Raw genomic sequence first — 17,798 nt, 5'->3', positions numbered from 1 at the left:
TTCAGATATCTGTATGCTCTAAGGACAGATCATGAAGCTGAGGCTCCAAGACTTTGGCCACCTCATGAGAAGAGAAGACTCCCTGGAAAAGACCCTGATGTTGGGAAAGATGGAGGGCACAAGGAGAAGGGGACCAGCATGAGTTTGACCAAACTACGGGAGGCAGTGCTTGGCGTGCTCTGGTCCATGGGGTCATGAAGAGTCGGACACAACTAAACGACTAAACAACAACAACAACAAAGGTGCTACTGGAAGGAATTTTTTTATTTTGTCACCTCAATTGTGTTCACTCTCTGTAACACAGTCAAGTTCCACTGCTTCAAATTACCATCCCATCCCTAATCACAAATACACAATGAAATGAAACACTCATGTCAAACAGCACAGCAGTAAAAATCAATACTATTCCAGCCTTAAAACAAACAAACTGATCAATCTAAAAGACCTGGGTGGGTTTAAAGACACTAAAAAATAAATAAGGCTTGACACCAGGCAATCCTCCCTTGTGAGGGAGTTCTAAAAATTGGACACTGCAATTAAAAGGTCCCATCTCTAGCGATCACCTACCTAACTTCTGGTAGTGATGATGGGGGAGCAGAGAAGAATCCCTGAAGATGAGCATAATACTTAGGCAAGTTCATGTGGCAGAAGGCCATCCTAAAGGGGACTCAAACTGTTTTGGGGCAGAAGTTGAAACCAAACTTTGATTTGCGCTTGGAAATCCACTGGGAGGTGGCATACATAAATTTACCACTCCTGGTTCCCAGTTAGCAATCCAATCACTGTGTTTTGAAGCATTGGTTGTTTCTGAACATTTGTCAGAAGCAACGCCCTGTGTAATGTACTCCAGCAGTCCTTATCAAGCGTCCCCAGGGGATGGTTAGCTGTGCCCCAGTTATCTCTGTGCAGGAGAGGTTGCCACTGGCGCAATAGCCTCAGATGGTGAAAGGGGCTTTGCATTTAAGGTTCCGCCAATGAATCCAAAGACAGATCTAATAGCATCTCCAGACTGCAAACCTCCTCCTTCAGAGGGAGCTTAACCCTGCCTACAGCAGGTTGAACAAAATCTTCCAGGTCAGATGCATCTGTCAGCAAGAGCACCTCTGTAACATCTGTACTGAGCTGGGTTTGGCTGCCTTATTGGATTTGACTCTTTTGACTCCAATCCTTGCCTGCTCACCTAGGTAAAGGTAAAGGTAAAGGTAAAGGTAAAGGTAAAGGGACCCCTGACCATTAGGTCCAGTCATGGCCAACTCTGGGGTTGCGGTGCCCATCTCACTTTATTGGCCGAGGGAGCCGGCATACAGCTTTTGGGTCATGTGGCCAGCATGACTAAGCCGCTTCTGGCGAACCAGAGCAGTGCACGGAAACGCCGTTTACCTTCCCGCCAGAGTAGTTTACCTACTTATCTACTTGCACTTTGACGTGCTTTCAAACTGCTAGGTTGGCAGGAGCAGGGACCGAGTAATGGAAGCTCACCCCACCGCGGGGATTCGAACCGCCGACCTTCTGATCGGCAAGTCCTAGGCTCTGTGGTTTAACCCACAGCACCACCCACGTCCCCTGCCTGCTCACCTAGAAGCCTTCAAATATTTTATGTCCTCTCTAGGACCCCTTGAGCTTGTGAACATCATCACTGGCTCCAGCTCCACACATCCGTTTCTTTCAACGAATAGCTGAGAACTTTCTCCATACGCACCTGAAAAATCTTTTTTGGGGCCAGGTCCACTTTTTTCTGTTTTTTTGGCGCATGTGCTTGATTTCTGCTTCTGCTTAACAGATGTTTTGTCAATGGCAGGAAATTTAGCTTCTCCTTTGTTCCCAAGAGGCTTAATAGCAGATTTCAGTTCACATCCAGAAGATTCTTCGGAGGAGGTCTGCCAAGGCGAAAATTAGTTAATTTATTAACAGAATCTTCTTTACCAATGCAAAAGCTACATCCCAGTAGAAGAAGCCTCTTATTTAGCCTTCAATGTCTAGGAGCTTATTGTGGCTACTTAGTAGTGAGTAGTACTCTGTACTAGAGATGCCTGAAGAATTTATTTTTTGTGAATTCCAGTAAGATCTGACCAGATCCATATCATCTGCACTAAATAAATTTTATCTCAAAACACACTTTTAAATGTGTATTTTGCTATCCTTTAGAGCTGAGAACTGTACCAGATCATTAAGAAAGTGCAAATGCCAATGGATAACATTATTATTATTATTTAAAAATCTATACTTTTGTTCATCTGAGGTTATCTGTTTAAGGCTTTATAGGTCAAAACCAGCACTCTGAATTGGGCCTGGTAGCTAATTGGCAGCCAATGCAGTCGGTCCAGGATCGGTGTAATATGTTCAAACCATCTTGCCCTGGTGAGCAACCTGGCTGCCAAATTCTGCTCCAGCTGAAGTTTCTGAACCATTTTCAGAGGCAGACCTACACACAAAGCTTTGCAGTAATCTAACCTGGAGGTTACCTAGAGTATAGGCAACAGTAATTAGGCTATCCCTGTCCAGATGGAGGCGCAGAAGATCCACCACCTAAGCCTCAAGGCCACCTAAGCCTCAAGCAACAGCAAAGAATCCAGGAGTACTTGCAAGCTACATACCCGCTCCTTCAGAGGGAGTGTAACCCTATCAAGAGGAGGCAACCTCAAATCGATCTAGCCCAGGGAACCAGCCACTAACAATGTCTCAGTCTTAACTGGATTGATTGAAATGGATATAAAGTATCAGTTTCCTCCAAGAGCACCTGGATCTAGTCCACAACCACCTGCTCAAGAACCTTGCCCCAAAAGGGAGAGAAGCAACTCGCCAGTAGTTACTTAGATTGCCTGAGTCCAGGGATGGTTTCCTGAGGAGTTGTTGGACCACACCCTCTGGCAAGGAGGGATCAATCACCGCCCTGGTCCAGTCAGCTGTCCCCTCCCTGCTAGTTTTTACCAGCCAAGATGGGCAAGGGTTCAGAGCGCAAGTAGTCACCCTGACCAATCCAAGCACCTTGTCCATATCTTCCAGCATTACTAACTGAAACTCACCCAACACAACAGGACTAGACAGTGCTCTGGACACTCTTTGAGAGTCATCTGCTATAACAGCGGAGTCAAGATCCCAGTGGATGCAAGTGATTTTGTCCTCAAAATGGTTTGCAAACAAGTCACAGCGAGCTACCATTGGTTCCACCACCTCCTTTGGGCCAGACTGTAAGGGGCTTCACACTACAGTGGAACCTCGGGTTGCGGACGTAATCCATGACAGAGGCACGTCCACAACCCGCAGCGTTCATAACCTGCAGCACTGCATCTGCGCACGCACGTGATGCGATTTGGTGCTTCTGCGCACGCGCGAAGCGTGATTTAGAGCTTCTGTGCACGCACGAGCGGCGAAATCTGAAAGTAACCCTTTCTGGTACTTCCGGGTTTCCCGCGGTCCACAACCGGAAAACGTGTAACCCAAAGCATTTGTAACCTGAGGTACCACTGTACCCGGAAAAGCTCTACAGGATGGCATAGTGCGGATGCAATGAAGCAGCAAAGTATGCCTTCTTTGCTGCCTTCACTGCCACTAGGTGGGCTCGGTGATGAACCCTCACCAGTGTTCAATTGAATCCGATCAGATCTTTCCTCACATTCAAGCCGAGATAGGCTTGTTTAAGGTTTCACGGTGTGAATAGATTAACTTTTACTCTGCTGTCAGCGGAGGGGTCCTGTATTAAATTAGTCAAATGTGTGAAATTAGCCTATTTCATTTTCAAAACCGTACAATGAATGCATTGAAATATAATGAATGCAGATGTTAAGGAAATAATAAAGGCTTTGCAAAGAGCAGATAAAACAGTAGATAGATATGTACATTTGCATGCTGGTATATTGGTTCAGAAGGCAAAGAAAAGCTAATTAAGTATATACTAGAGTATTTCTCCAGAAAGTAAACGCTTGATGAAAGCATATGAATAATCACCCAGTCCCCAGGATAAATATAAATGTTATACAGTGCATCATATTTGTCACAGATACTTACATGGGGAAAAATTAGATAACAAATTCCTAGCAGCCTTTTTTTTTTCCTATTGAGCTCCTTTTCCTGATATGTTCTTTGTTTAACAACCAGATGGGTTGAGGCAGTCCTGAATGCTGGAGTGGCTAGGGGGCATTATCAGATTACTCTTCTCTTGCACTTGATTTTTATCTCTGAAATTAACAAATAGCTACCTGTCTATTAGTGGGGACTCTGGAAATCCATGGCCTTTCATAAGTACGCACAGCAGAGATGGACGATATATTTGTCTGTCTCAGTTCTTGTCTGGCGTGTTGCTCTCGTTTCTTCTCAGACTGCTCTTTAGTCTGTTCTTGTTTTCTCAGGCAAGCCTAAGAAACAAGAACAACTTTGTTTGAAAAGAGGTTTACGTGAGGGACTTAAACAGTGCCGGATTTGCATATAAGCTAAACAAGCTATAGCTTAGGGCCCCACTCTCTTGGGGGCCCCAAAAAAAATTAAAGGGGAAAAAAACCTGGATGTACATTTACAAAATATGAGATAAAAAATAAATAAAATAAAACCTACATACAGCAACAGTGTATTGTGTTGTGTAAGCTCCTATGATGTAAGTAATGGGCCCCGCCTGCTAGCCTGCTCCCTAAAATATCACTAATTTGCTCTTTTCTATATACAGTGGGGACGCGGGTGGCGCTGTGGGTAAAACCTCAGTGCCTAGGACTTGCTGATCGCAAGGTCGGCGGTTTGAATCCCCGCAGCGGGGTGAGCTCCCGTCTTTCGGTCCCAGCTCCTGCCCACCTAGCAGTTCGAAAGCACCCCTAAGTGCAAGTAGATAAATAGGTACCGCTTTATAGCGGGAAGGTAAACGGCGTTTCCGTGTGCGGCGCTGGTGCTGGCTCGCCAGTTGCAGCTTCGTCAAGCTGGCCACGTGACCCAGAAATGTCTTCGGACGGCACCGGCTCCCGGCCTCTTGAGCGAGATGAGCGCGCAACCCTAGAGTCGGACACGACTGGCCCGTACGGGCAGGGGTACCTTTACCTTTTTATATACAGTGGTATGAGACGTGGGTGGCACAGTGGGTTAAACCACAGAGCCTAGGACTTGCTGATCAGAAGGTCAGTGGTTCGAATCCCCGTGACGGGGTGAGCTCCCATTGCTCGGTCCCTGCTCCTGCACAACCTAGCAGTTCGAAAGCACGTCAAAGTGCAAGTAGATAAATAGGTACCACTCCGGCGGGAAGGTAAACTGTGATTCCGTGCGCTGCTCTGGTTCGCCAGAAGTGGCTTCGTCATGCTGGCCACATGACCCGGAAGCTGTACGCCGGCTCCCTCAGCCAATAAAGCGAGATGAGCGCCGCAACCCCAGAGTCGGCAACGACTGCACCAAATAGTCAGGGGTCCCTTTACCTTTACCTTTATATACAGTGGTACCTTGGTTCTCAAACGTAATCTGTTCCGAAGTCTGTTCCAAAACCAAAGGATAGCTGGACATATAAAGGGCCCCATTACTTTCAGGAGCTAAGGGCCTCATCAAACCTAAATCCGGCCCTGGACTTAAAAATGATGGTGCACCTGATGAAGTTAGCCTCATCCCTCGTAGCTTTGTGTTTACGTTCTTCATGAAAATGGCAACACAGTGGATAAACGGCCCTACCTGATACTCTGAATCCATCTTGTGCTGCATCTCTCTCAGGTACTGAGCATCACTGATAAACTTCTGTCTTTCTTTTGCTTCGTACATGGCAGTACTTCAGGAAAACCTACAGATAAAACAGACTGTCACAAATCAGGTGTTGATCTTAGGGAATTCTCTCCCCTTCATAGTCAACGTCTGATTACGATGGGATGCAAAAGCAGCTCCCAAACCAGGAAGCTGATATTATCCTTTAAACTTTTGGAAGCTAGCCACCAGATTCCTATTTAAACCAGAAAGGAAGCCCAACCTAAAATTTAGCAATATTGCTAGGGTGCTTAGTGGTATTTTAAGGCTTAGAGATGGAGCGCAAATCAAAACCCGTTTAAAAGAAAAATACGAGGTTGCAGTCTTTCACAGATGCATACACACACTAAAGCACAAAGCAGGGAAAGCACAAGCACATTACTGCCTTATCTGAAAATAGTAATCTTGTTTTTGAAAGAAGTTACAAGGTGCATAATTACAGGATTCAAGTCAGTTCCAGGAATCAGCTCTGGCCTGTAAATCCACAAGTTGCAACTTGAGGCCAAAAGACTCAGTAGACACAACCTACGGCATATATATATATATATATATATATGCAGGTTTTGGTGTCTTCGGGTGTCTTCCCGTGTAAGAGTTGGGGTGTCTAGGCGACGTTTTGACGAGGTCTCACTCGTCATCTTCAGGCTGGTGCTTTCGGCTTCTTGTTACTGGAACAGAGCAGGATCTCAGTGTTTGAGTTCCTATAAATACTGTTGAGGGGGTGTGGTGTGTAGCCTCCAACGTTCTGGGCAGAGAGGAAGTTCCCAGGTTAGTGTGCCTTTTATTCTTTTGTTCCTTAATTACTTGAGGGATATCTTGAGTGATTTCTTGAGTGATATTCTGAGTACCACTTAGGTGGGTCATTAAGTGTGGATTAGTTGCTAAAGCTTTCGTGTCTTGACCTCTTGAGCTTGTGAAGAGAAAAGAAACACCCCCCAAAAACCAAGACACAGAAGAAAACAATGGCATGGCCCTCCTTCCTTATATCAAGGGCACTACAGATAAAATTAGCAAAATCCTCCATAAACACAATATCAAAACAGCCTTTTGCACCAACCAAAAAATAGCCAATATCCTCAGAAACCCCAAAGATAAAATCCAGTTGGAAAACCAAGGGGTCTATGAAATACCCTGCAAAGTCTGCCCAGCCACGTACATTGGACAAACAAACAGACGAATAAATGCACGTATCGCAGAACACAAGAATGCCGTCAAAAAAGAAGAAAAAACTTCCTCTCTTTTCCAACACATGAAAGAAACAGGACACGAAATTAATTTTGCAGATTCCAAATTGCTCTTTAACATGGAACATCACCACAAGAGAATAATCATGGAAGCCATCGAGATAGAGAAACACCCTCACAACATGAACAAGCGTGACGACACGTCCCGCCTGCCAGACATCTGGAAATTAGCCCTCCCCACAAAAACCGACACCAGAACCAGAGGCACACAGAACGCCATCACCAATCAACCACACCAGACCCAAACCCAGACCCTCTCCACAGATAAATTACAGACACCATCCAGTAGCCAAACCATAGTGGCACCTCCAGATGCTGCACCCCCCTGCAATCCCGACACAGATCTGGCGGGCACAGGGCACAAAACCACAGCTCGCCCCTATACACGAAGCCAAGCCAGAGCACAACTAAGTGCAGTACAGCCATCTTCTCAGAAAAACTCTTCACAAGCTCAAGAGGTCAAGACACGAAAGCTTTAGCAACTAATCCACACTTAATGACCCACCTAAGTGGTACTCAGAATATCACTCAAGAAATCACTCAAGATATCCCTCAAGTAATTAAGGAACAAAAGAATAAAAGGCACACTAACCTGGGAACTTCCTCTCTGCCCAGAACGTTGGAGGCTACACACCACACCCCCTCAACAGTATTTATAGGAACTCAAACACTGAGATCCTGCTCTGTTCCAGTAACAAGAAGCCGAAAGCACCAGCCTGAAGATGACGAGTGAGACCTCGTCGAAACGTCGCCTAGACACCCCAACTCTTACACGGGAAGACACCCGAAGACACCAAAACCTGCATTCCTATACCCGTGAAAATCTACGAAAGCATATATATATATATATATATATATATATATATATATATATATATATGGTGACCTTAAAAAAACACCTGTGATTTCCTGAGCCACTATTTAGCTGGTTCCCAATGGGCAGTAAAATCAATTAACTCTAGATCTAAACCTTCTTTAATATGTTGATGTCAGGTTAGCAAAGGGCCAAACTTAATTTCCTAAATAAGATTGCAAGTCTAATGGCTGTCTGGGCTAACACTTTAAGGAACGGGGTGAACTATCAAGATTAGAGGAGGGGAACCTTTTTTCTCTTGAGGGCCACATTCCCATGGGGAGAATCTATCCCTAGCATTCAGGCTGGTGGTGGGTAGGGCTGGAGCCAAAAGTAAGCGAGATAGCCCTTTGCTGTCTGTTTCTGCTACCCCTCCACCCCCTTTGTCTCTGCCACTCCCCTTCCCCTTCTTTGATGCCAACATGAAATGAGGCTTGCTGCTTGGGAGAAAAGCAATGACAAACCTAGACAGCATCTCAAAAAGCACGGACATCACCTTGCCAACAAAGGTCTGTATAGTAAAAGCTATGGTTTTCCCAGTAGTGATGTATGGAAGTGAGAGCTGGACCATAAAGAAGGCTGATCGCCGAAGAATTGATGCTTTTGAATTATTGTGCTGGAGGAGACTCTTGAGAGTCCCATGGACTGCAAGAAGATCAAACCTATCCATTCTGAAAGAAATCAGCCCTGAGTGCTCACTGGAAGGACAGATCCTGAAGCTGAGGCTCCAAGACTTTGGCCACCTCATGAGAAGAGAAGACTCCCTGGAAAAGACCCTGATGTTGGGAAAGATGGAGGGCACAAGGAGAAGGGGATGACAGAGGACGAGATGGTTGGACAGTGTTCTTGAAGCTACCAGCATGACAGCATGAGTTTGACCAAACTGTGGGAGGCAGTGGAAGACAGGAGTGCCTGGTGTGCTCTGGTCCATGGGGTCACAAAGAGTCAGACACGACTAAACGACTAAACAACAACAAACTCTAGATGTCCACCAGTGATCAAGATAAAGTGTTTTTAATGTGGCATTTTAAATTATTGTAATTTGCATTGCGACCTTAGGGTGAACAGCTGGTAATAAATTAAATTAATAATGATGATGGTGATGATAAATAATAATAATAATAATAATAATAATAATAATAATAATAATAATAAATCAATTTTGCAAGATAAAATACATTTAGCAAATACTTATCAAAGATCACCCAGAGTGATATCCCAGACAACAGAAGGCAGGTAATCTGACTGACTCCATATTCCCAGTCTAGGGCATCTTTTTGAAAACAGGTAAGGTCGAAAAGGATGCTGCTGTTTGGCTCCAAGCAGAACAAACCTTATTTCTTACAATTAGAGTTTGTTTGTTTTTAATATGAAGAAAAATAAATTATTATCTATCCTGTGACATGGGTAGATGCATAAATTATACTATTTAATGCAGTGCTCCCCCCCCCTATAAAAATGTTTAGGGGTACTCCCATTTTCCTACTCATATTGAAATACTGCCCCTCAATAGGGCCAAACTTAGATTCACAAAATGTTTAGGGGTGTGCATACCACCCAGAAAAAAGCACTGATTTAATGTATCTATCTATGTCAGAGCGTAGAAGTATTAAGAGTAACACAGTAAATATAAAACTACTTCTATTCAATTCTGCCAAATAATTTATACATCTTGTAATTTATCCTCACAGCAAATGCAATGAGGGCAGAGAGAAAGCAGTTCTGATTTTTTATTTATTAAAACAATGTAGACTGCCTCCCATTCGAGGAACCCTGAAGCAGTTCACCCAATAAAATTCCAACACTAAAATGTTAAAGACATATAAAAATAAAATAAAGATTAAAATACACAATCTAGCTAAATAAAATCGGCATCAAACCATAAGCAATGTTAAGGACATGCACAATATGTGTTCTTAGCAGTCTTTAGCATCCGACTCTGGAAGATTCCTGTGTAGAAGTGGGAAGAGGGTACAGTGGTGCCCCGCAAGACGAATGCCTCGCAAGACGAAAAACTCGCTAGACGAAAGGGTTTTCCGTTTTTGCGTTGCTTCGCTGGACGAATTTTTTCCCTATGGGCTTGCTTCGCAAGACGAAAACGTCTTGCGCTTTTTTTAAAAGCCGCTTGAAGAGGCGCAGTTGCGACGGACCGTGCGTCGCAAGACGAAAAACATCGCAAGACGAAAAGACTCGCGGAACGAATTATTTTCGTCTTGCGAGGCACCACTGTATTCCAAAGACAAGGGCTGTATCCGTTGCATCTGTGTCACTGCTTACAGAGAAGGCCTGTTTCTAAGTCAGGCTAACATACCATTTATAAGAGAGTGAACACAAAAAGTCATTTCGTCCCACGTGCCACTTAATTGCCGATGATCATGGCTGTGATATCCCTCGAATGGTATCGGCAACTATAACACCACCAACATTGTTCACTACACAACTGTTATGCTGCAATTTTTAGCGATGCCTTTAAGTCTCAATAATACCGCATGAGAACAACATCCAGACACTGGCACCAAGCTAGAGCAAGAATGCTCTCAACTGAATCATCTGTTTACTTAGGAACTTTTTCACAATCTCACAAGCCTTGAATTCCTGGCTTTGGGTAATCTGTGGTGTTTGCAGGGATTCCTGTGGTTCATTGCTAGTTTTAGACTTGTTCAGCTTCAGCTCATTTCTACTGCTTCCTGTCAGCTTTTCCAAGCTGGACACTCTTCACTCCCTAGATTATCAAATTATCGTTTTGTTGGGTTCCTGGACGCATTGGGGTTAAAAGTGGCGAATGAGTTGCCCAGGCTGCCTGGATGGCAATTTATCTTGCCACCAAATGCGTGGCGCTGTGGGTTAAACCATAGAGCCTAGGACTTGCCAATCAGAAAGTCGGCGGTTCGAATCCCCGCGACGGGGTGAGCTCCCGTTGCTCGGTCCCTGCTCCTGCCAACCTAGCAGTTCGAAAGCACGTCAAACCGCAAGTAGATAAATAGGTACTGCTCCGGTGGGAAGGTAAACGGCGTTTCCGTGCGCAGCTCTGGTTCGCCAGAAGCGGCTTAGTCATGCTGGCCACATGACCCGGAAGCTGTACGCCGGCTCCCTTGGCCAATAAAGCGAGATGAGCACCGCAACCCCAGTGTCGGTCACGACTGGACCTAATGGTCAGGGGTCCCTCTACCTTCACCTACCAAGCATATAGGGATCATGTTGAGCAATTTTTACCAAAATTTTCAAATCTAAACTGATGGCATAGTGGTAAATCTGTGGAAAAGCCAGAACGACCATAAATTAACTGTGTTCTTAAAGCAATATCTGGATCGTGGCCACAGAGGGCAGTTGTTCTAGTTCAGATACTTATTTGACATGCAATCCATATTCACCAGCAACTGAAGAGGGAAGCCTTACCAGAATGTAAAGTTCAGCCAACTTTTCTGCAGTCCCAGCTCCCTGATACTTGTCCCTAACAGGGCTTTTTATGTGGTAGCCCCAGATTGTGGCGCTCCCAAGTTTTGTTCACCAGGCACCTGCATTATTATTTTTTAAGGCGCCTTGCAAAATCTACCCTCTTCTCTCTAGCATGGATTGGCAACCAAGAAGTCTCAGGATCAAAACTGGGTCTGAAACCATTCTGAAATGGATCCACATTATTAGTTTCATTTAAAAGTGTATTCAGTTCATCAGCCACAATCAATTTGAATACTATGCCCATCCCCAGGCATACTTGAAAATGTCAAATCATTAACTAGGTCAGTAGGGTTTTCTAAAATGTGTTTGCCTCTGTCAAAGAAGAGGAAAGATCTCCTCTGACAAAGATGCTCTTTCTACCATGCTAATAAGGCTAGCCAATGTCCAATAACTTACTATTCGTTAGCCAACAAGGGCAAGAGTCAAGAGGGCGTATTATGGCTCAGACTTCTTCAAGCACTTGTCTGCCTAAGAAGATAAAAAGCAGACCTTCCTGTATGTTTTATAATCCCTGCCTTAAGTTTGAACTGACATTTACATAGCTCAGGCTAAGTGACTGGAAGTGCTGAAAATACAGCCATGCTGTGACAAGGCCTTTGAGACCAAAGAACAAATATCAAATAGCATCCCCCAGGTTCCATAAATGACAGCTGATGAATGCTAAGGTAAATCCATGTCTGATATAATTAACTCTTTATTTTGTAGGTAAAAAGAGTGGCTATTTAGTAAATAACAGAAAAACATACAGGGATATAGAAGTAATGATTTTGGTTACTTTTTGTTGTTAGGTGTATTAATGTAATATAATGTGCTGAAGGTATTATTTCCTAGCTTTTACTTTCATTAACATTAATACATATTTGTAAGGTCTTTGCTTATTTAAAATGAAACACAGTGAAAAATGAAAAATAAAACCCTGTCTGGCATTATTTTGAAATGAAACATTAGCTCGTTGGCAAGAAATATTCAGATTGACAAAGAGTTCAGAACTAAAATAACTGCCATGTCCAAGACTCCTGTTTAGGTAAAGTGATCTTAAGATATTCCTTTATTAACTGAAACTCAAACAATTAGGTGTTATAAAATGTACTTTTGTGTACATGACCCAGTAAACAAAAATACATGTGAAAGCAGGTTTCTCCACATACAACTGAAACAAAAACTTAATAGCCCATGTACAATCCTATGACTTTACTCCTTGAGTTACCCATGTAGTATTCCATGGGATTACCATATGGTAACCTATGAACAATTGCAGGGCAGTCCTATATATGCTACTCATATGTAAGTTCCAGAGTTCAATGATGCTCGTTCCCAGGAAAGTGGGTATAGTATAGCAGCAGTTAGTCACTGCTTCTCGGTGGTGTACCAACCTTCTGCTGATCTCATGCTTCTCTAACTCAGAGCCACAATGCTGTGATACTAAGATAATTTAGAAATGTAAAACATTTAACCAAAAATATTTCCTCCACTTCAAGCAACTCTGGAAAAGCAAACCATCAATCCAGTCTCCTGCACCTTATTTCAGTTCCACACAATAAGGGTCATAGTTTGTTAATGGGCACTGGAACCTCTGCAACTCATTAGTTGTTCCAGTTTGCTTTTCTGTGCTCCTTAATCCAGTGGTTTTCAACCAGTGCGCCGTGGCACCTTGCGGTGCCTTGAATGAGGGTCAGGGGTGCCAAGGGCGACACTGGCCTCTGTCCCTCTTTCCTTCCCTCCCTCCTCTGATACCCCATTGCATCTCTGCCTCCCAAAGGCTTGCACAGCTGTTTGTTGCAGCAGCCCTAGCTACAAGCTTCCCAGGCGCATGGTGCCTCAGGGGCTGGCCAGGGGTTGCTTCCCAGGCCCCTGTGGGGCACAGTGAGGAGGCACCTTTATTTGGGGCAGGGGGTGCAGCTCAGAGACCAGGGGCAGCAGCTGCGGCTGCCAGAGGACTCCCAAGGAGAAGGGAGAAGAGAGGAGGTTGAGGGAACACTCTACAAGGGAGGGTTCAAAAAGGGGTGAGGGGCTGCCGGCTCTGCAGGCAAGGGGTGACATAACTGGGCTCCTGAACCCCACAGGGGTGCCAGAGGAAGAATTTAGTTGGTCAAGGGAACCTTGGACCCAAAATGGTTGAAAACTTCTGCCTTACTCTAAAGCACTCACGCTTAGGATCACTGCAGCTGCTGTTGCCCTCTCATTGCGGCGCTCTACTGTGCAGAATTGGTTCTCTGGAGGCAGGTTTGCCACACTATGTACAACAAAAGGAAAGGGAGGAGGGAGAAGGAAAGGGAGATAGAGAGGGGAGGAAAGGGCATGGGAAAAAAATGAAAGACGATTATATAAGAGAGAAGGCAGGTAGGGCGTTTAAGTCAACCAGGTACTATGGTTCTCTGAAGTCTAAACATTCTGTTTCCCTTGGCTCTTCCAGTGACTTAACAATATTCCGAGAACTATGACATGTCACAGGTGGAAACAACTCCCCTAACAGATATTTCTGTCCAGAGTTACTAAACTGAGCAGGATGCTCAGTAAACACTGCTATAAGTTGGCCCTAGAGATTATGGCAATGAATAATGCCATGAGAAAAAGACATACATTTTGCAATCATAAAAATGTGGCTACAACATGCAGGATAAGCACACCAAGAACTAGATAAAATTCAAGTTTATAAAGTTTGGAAATTGAGAACATTTGGATAGCGTATCTTGAGCCCAAGGAATTTAATTATCATGGGTGCTATCCATTTGGTAAGTCAATGCCGGCTCAATTAATACAAGTTTGTAGATACAGAATAGTTCACCCCTGGTTGCTGTATTGAAAGGTAATAGCCAGAGTTGTCACTAAATTAGTTGCAAAACTACTTTCAATGAGATAGAAATAACTCAGAAAATGAGATTTTAACATTCTGACATTCTGGCAGCCATGGGTAGCAGAATTTATGGTACAGTGGAGAGGATTTGGGGTCACTAAGTTTGCCAAAGAAGAAGATGCAGATCTCTCTTTAACCCTGCATACGACTGAGGCTGGGAGGAGAGGCTCTTGGACAGACTGACGGGTGCTTCTAGAGAGATGCTTATTGTGGAACCAGCACTGTTCATGAACACCTAACCCCCTCTCCCCTTTAACCAAGTTTCACCTTTCCCAAGGAAAACCTGGTTTGTTAAAAAGCTGTTGCAAGCTACCCTTTTGCAACATCTCCGGGACCCGTTTGTGATATGAAACATCCTAAGTGGGGACACCTAGGCATATTAGGAGGAGAACCGTTGATTGTGCTCATATTTTACAGAACAGAGTTGTGGGGAGAGCCTGGGGTAGGGAGGAAGAGGGTGTCCAAGCTTCTTAGAAGATGGGAAGGCGAGTCCGTCCTGTCGCCCCCCTCAAATTGGGAAGGGGATCGGGTCTCCCTCACATATATAAAAATAGCTGCGTAAAAAACATCTTATATAATATAGGGGAAAGGTGTAATTTGGACCAGAGGCTGCTCCCCAGCAGGGTGTATTGTGTGTGTGTGCGTGCACACCTGTGTCTTTCTCTCTGTGTGTGTGCCTGTGTCTGTCTGTGTGCCTGTGCGTCTGTGTGTGTGTGTGCCTGTCTGTGAGTGTGTGTCTGTGTCCGTGTCTTTATATGTGTGTGCGTCTGTGTCTGTCTGTGTGTGCCTGTCTGTGACTGTGTGTCTGTGCGTGTCTGTGTCCATCTGTGTCTTTATGTGTGTGTGCGTCTGTGTCTGTGTGCCTGTCTGTGTCTGTCTGTGTCTTTATGTGTGTGCGCCTGTGTCTGTTTCTGTATGTGTGTGGTGTGTGCGCGCGCGCTTTTGTGTGTGTCTGTGTTTTAGTGTGTCTCTGTGTGCCTGTGGTGCACCTGCTTGTGCCCACCTGTGCCTGGGTCTTCTTCCCTCTGCAAAAAGGGGAGCCACCACCAACATGGCCATGGGGAGAAGAGACCTTCCCCCTCAGCCGCCTCCCCAGAGGAGGAAGAGGTCGGGTTAAACCCGGGTGCCCCACCCCCTTCTCCCCGCATTGGGGGGGGGGGAGAGCCCTTCACTTCAGGTAGGCGGGGGGGGGGAGGCAGAGTCAGTGTCTCCAATAGACGGGAATGGGGACGAAGATTTCCCGCGTTCGCCCCGCAAAGGGGCTGACGAAGGGGCGCTTGGAATTAATGTGGGGGTGTCGGTCAGCCCCCCCCCCGCCCCACCCCAAGGGAGCCCCTCCTTCCTCCCCTCCCCCCTCCCCCCTCACCTTTCCTTTCCTTCCCCGCTGCCTCCCTCACGCGCGCTCGCGCTCTCCTCCCTCCCAAAGCGCCGGCGGGCAGCGTCTCTCCCGTTTCCCTAGCAACCTCCACGGTTCCGGTTGGGAGGGGGAGGGGAGGAGTGCGCGGGCGCGCGCGGGCGGGCGGACGAGCGAGCAGGCGCGCTCCCTCCCGGCGTCAATACGTGAAAGCAGTACATAGAGCTAGGAAACCAAGAGAGCGGCGAGTCTGTCTGATAGGACTGCCGAGTTCACGTGCAATAAACATCATTATTATTTTTATTCTTATTCAGGTCTCCCATGTGAAAACTGCCCTAGCTATAATGCTGTTACCATTATGACACGTACCTGGGAAGAAATCCCCGCTGAACTCTGTGGGACGATATTTCTAGATGCGTGTAGGGATGCTCTGTAATAAACCAGTGGAATAATATACCGTATTTTTCGCTCTATAACACGCACCAGACCATAACACGCACGTAGTTTTTAGAGGAGGAAAACAAGAAAAAAATATTCTAAACGAAATAGTGGATATATGATTTTTGTGGTTCATGCTGTGGCCACAGACATGTGATCTGACAGTGAGTTTGGAGTAGCCCAATGCAAAAATCCTGAGGATCCATGTGGATCCATGCTTTGTAACTACGGAGGAGGGAAGGAAGGGGAACCATGGATCCTCTGCTCACGACTGCAGCAGATCCCCCCTGCTACCCGCAGGCATTCGCTCCATAACACGCACAGACATTTCCCCTTACTTTCAAGGAGGAAAAAAGTGAGTGTTATGGTGCAAAAAATACGGTAAGTTTTTGGTTTGGGTGTGATGGGGCAGCGGTGTGTCTGTCTGAAAACAATGTTTATTATTTGTTGGTCTGTGGTAAATTCATATACCGCCCTTCATCTGTGCACCATAAAGGTAAAGGGACCCCTGACCATTAGGTCCAGTCGTGGCCGACTCTGGGGTTGCGGCGCTCATCTCACTTTATTGGCCGAGGGAGCCGGCGTACAGCTTCCGGGTCATGTGGCCAGCAGGACTAAGCCGCATCTGGCAAACCAGAGCAGCGCACGGAAACGCCGTTTACCTTCCCGCCGGAGTGGTACCTATTTATCTACTTGCACTTCGACATGCTTTCAAACTGCTAGGTGAGCAGGAGCAGGGACTGAATAACGGGAGCTCACCCCATCGCAGGGATCCAAACCGCCGACCTTCTGATTGGCAAGCCCAAGGCTCAGTGGTTTAGACCACAGCGCCACTCACATCATAAAAGGCCATAGATTGTGTAATTAGCCAAAGGCCTTGGGAGAAGAGGGATGTTTTTGCCCAGCAGCTAAAGATATGTAATCAAGGCACCAGGTGAGCATTCCTGGGGAGAACACCCCACAAGCAGGGAGCCACCGCAGAAAAGGCCCCGTTCTTTGTGTTGCCACCCACTGACTCTCTCCCGGAGGGGGCACGGTGTCTCAGTGTCTTCATTATGTAAACTACTAATCTGTCAACATAATATTATACAGTGGTACCTCAGGTTAAGTACTTAATTCGTTCTGGAGGTCCGTACTTAACCTGAAACTGTTCTTAAGCTGAAGCACCACTTTAGCTAATGGGGCCTCCTCCTGCTGCCGTGCCGCTGAAGCACGATTTCTGTTCTCATCCTGAAGCAAAGTTCTTAACCCGAGGTAATATTTCCGGGTTAGCGGGGTCTGTAACCTGAAGCGTATGTAACCTGAGGTACCACTCTATTATACCTTGTAATTGTCGTTTACATCTGTCGGTCTTGAGAGACAGTGGAAGGGAGTGCGCCATGGGGGGGAGGGTGAAATCAAACCATTGGAGCGTTACAGCGCCTGCTGCAGCTGCAGAAACCAACACAGAAGAGATATGTTTTATTGCAGCTGCAGCAGATGAAACTATCCGGTTGCGCTGATGCAGGTTTAATGTGGCGTTTCTCTCTCGGTGTTCCTCCCAGTTGTCATGTCTCCTCAGTTCACTTCTGTGATTGTTTCCAGGCAATGTGGTGGTCATCTGCAAAGGATTCCCACACAGCAGGCTTGATGTTGCCAGTCTTCATGTCACATTTATAGAAAACTTTGTAATGCAGTGTCCATATATTATATATACACTGTTGGCATTGTTGCAGGAATGACATAATCCCTGGCATCCTGGCAGATGGGTGCTAGATGAATAGTCATCACCTGTTGATAGCGGACCATTCAAAATTAGATAGCAGTCCTATCCTAGACAAAGAAGTGTGATTGCTTGGCCAAGAGCACCAGGAACTTGTAAATATTACTACAGTATTGTCTTACTTGATGGGTGTAAAG

At 45.6% G+C, this 17,798-nt stretch overlaps 1 protein-coding gene and 1 long non-coding RNA gene across 7 annotated transcripts in view; one reads left to right on the top strand and one right to left on the bottom strand.

Annotated features, from left to right (window-relative positions):
- Window positions 1-15,574, bottom strand: part of MARCHF10 (membrane associated ring-CH-type finger 10) — a 31,120-nt gene extending 15,546 nt beyond the window's left edge. Inside the window, exons 1-5 of one of the 6 annotated variants that reach the window (XM_083469651.1) lie at window positions 15,474-15,574; window positions 13,388-13,486; window positions 5,635-5,740; window positions 4,197-4,352; window positions 1,700-1,877 (exon numbers count right to left, since the gene is read on the bottom strand). In XM_083469651.1, the coding sequence (XP_083325777.1) occupies window positions 1,700-1,877; window positions 4,197-4,352; window positions 5,635-5,721 (421 nt within the window). In that variant the 5' untranslated portion in view covers window positions 5,722-5,740; window positions 13,388-13,486; window positions 15,474-15,574. Of the gene's footprint in view, window positions 1-1,699; window positions 1,878-4,196; window positions 4,353-5,634; window positions 5,741-13,387; window positions 13,641-15,110 lie in introns of those variants that run through there. The other 5 variants (XM_083469647.1, XM_083469648.1, XM_083469650.1 and 2 more) reach the window with 5 other exon arrangements.
- LOC310690901 lies at window positions 15,149-16,406 on the top strand. Its single transcript, XR_014518267.1, has 3 exons — window positions 15,149-15,284; window positions 15,776-15,919; window positions 16,286-16,406. It is a non-coding gene; the product is annotated as an uncharacterized lncRNA (long non-coding RNA).
- Window positions 16,407-17,798: the final 1,392 nt, after the last annotated feature.

This window comes from Podarcis liolepis, assembly GCF_965112155.1.
Source record: "Podarcis liolepis genome assembly, chromosome: 13".
In the NCBI taxonomy this organism is placed as follows: Eukaryota; Metazoa; Chordata; class Lepidosauria; order Squamata; family Lacertidae; genus Podarcis; species Podarcis liolepis.
This window is presented reverse-complemented; position numbering and strand designations above follow the sequence as displayed.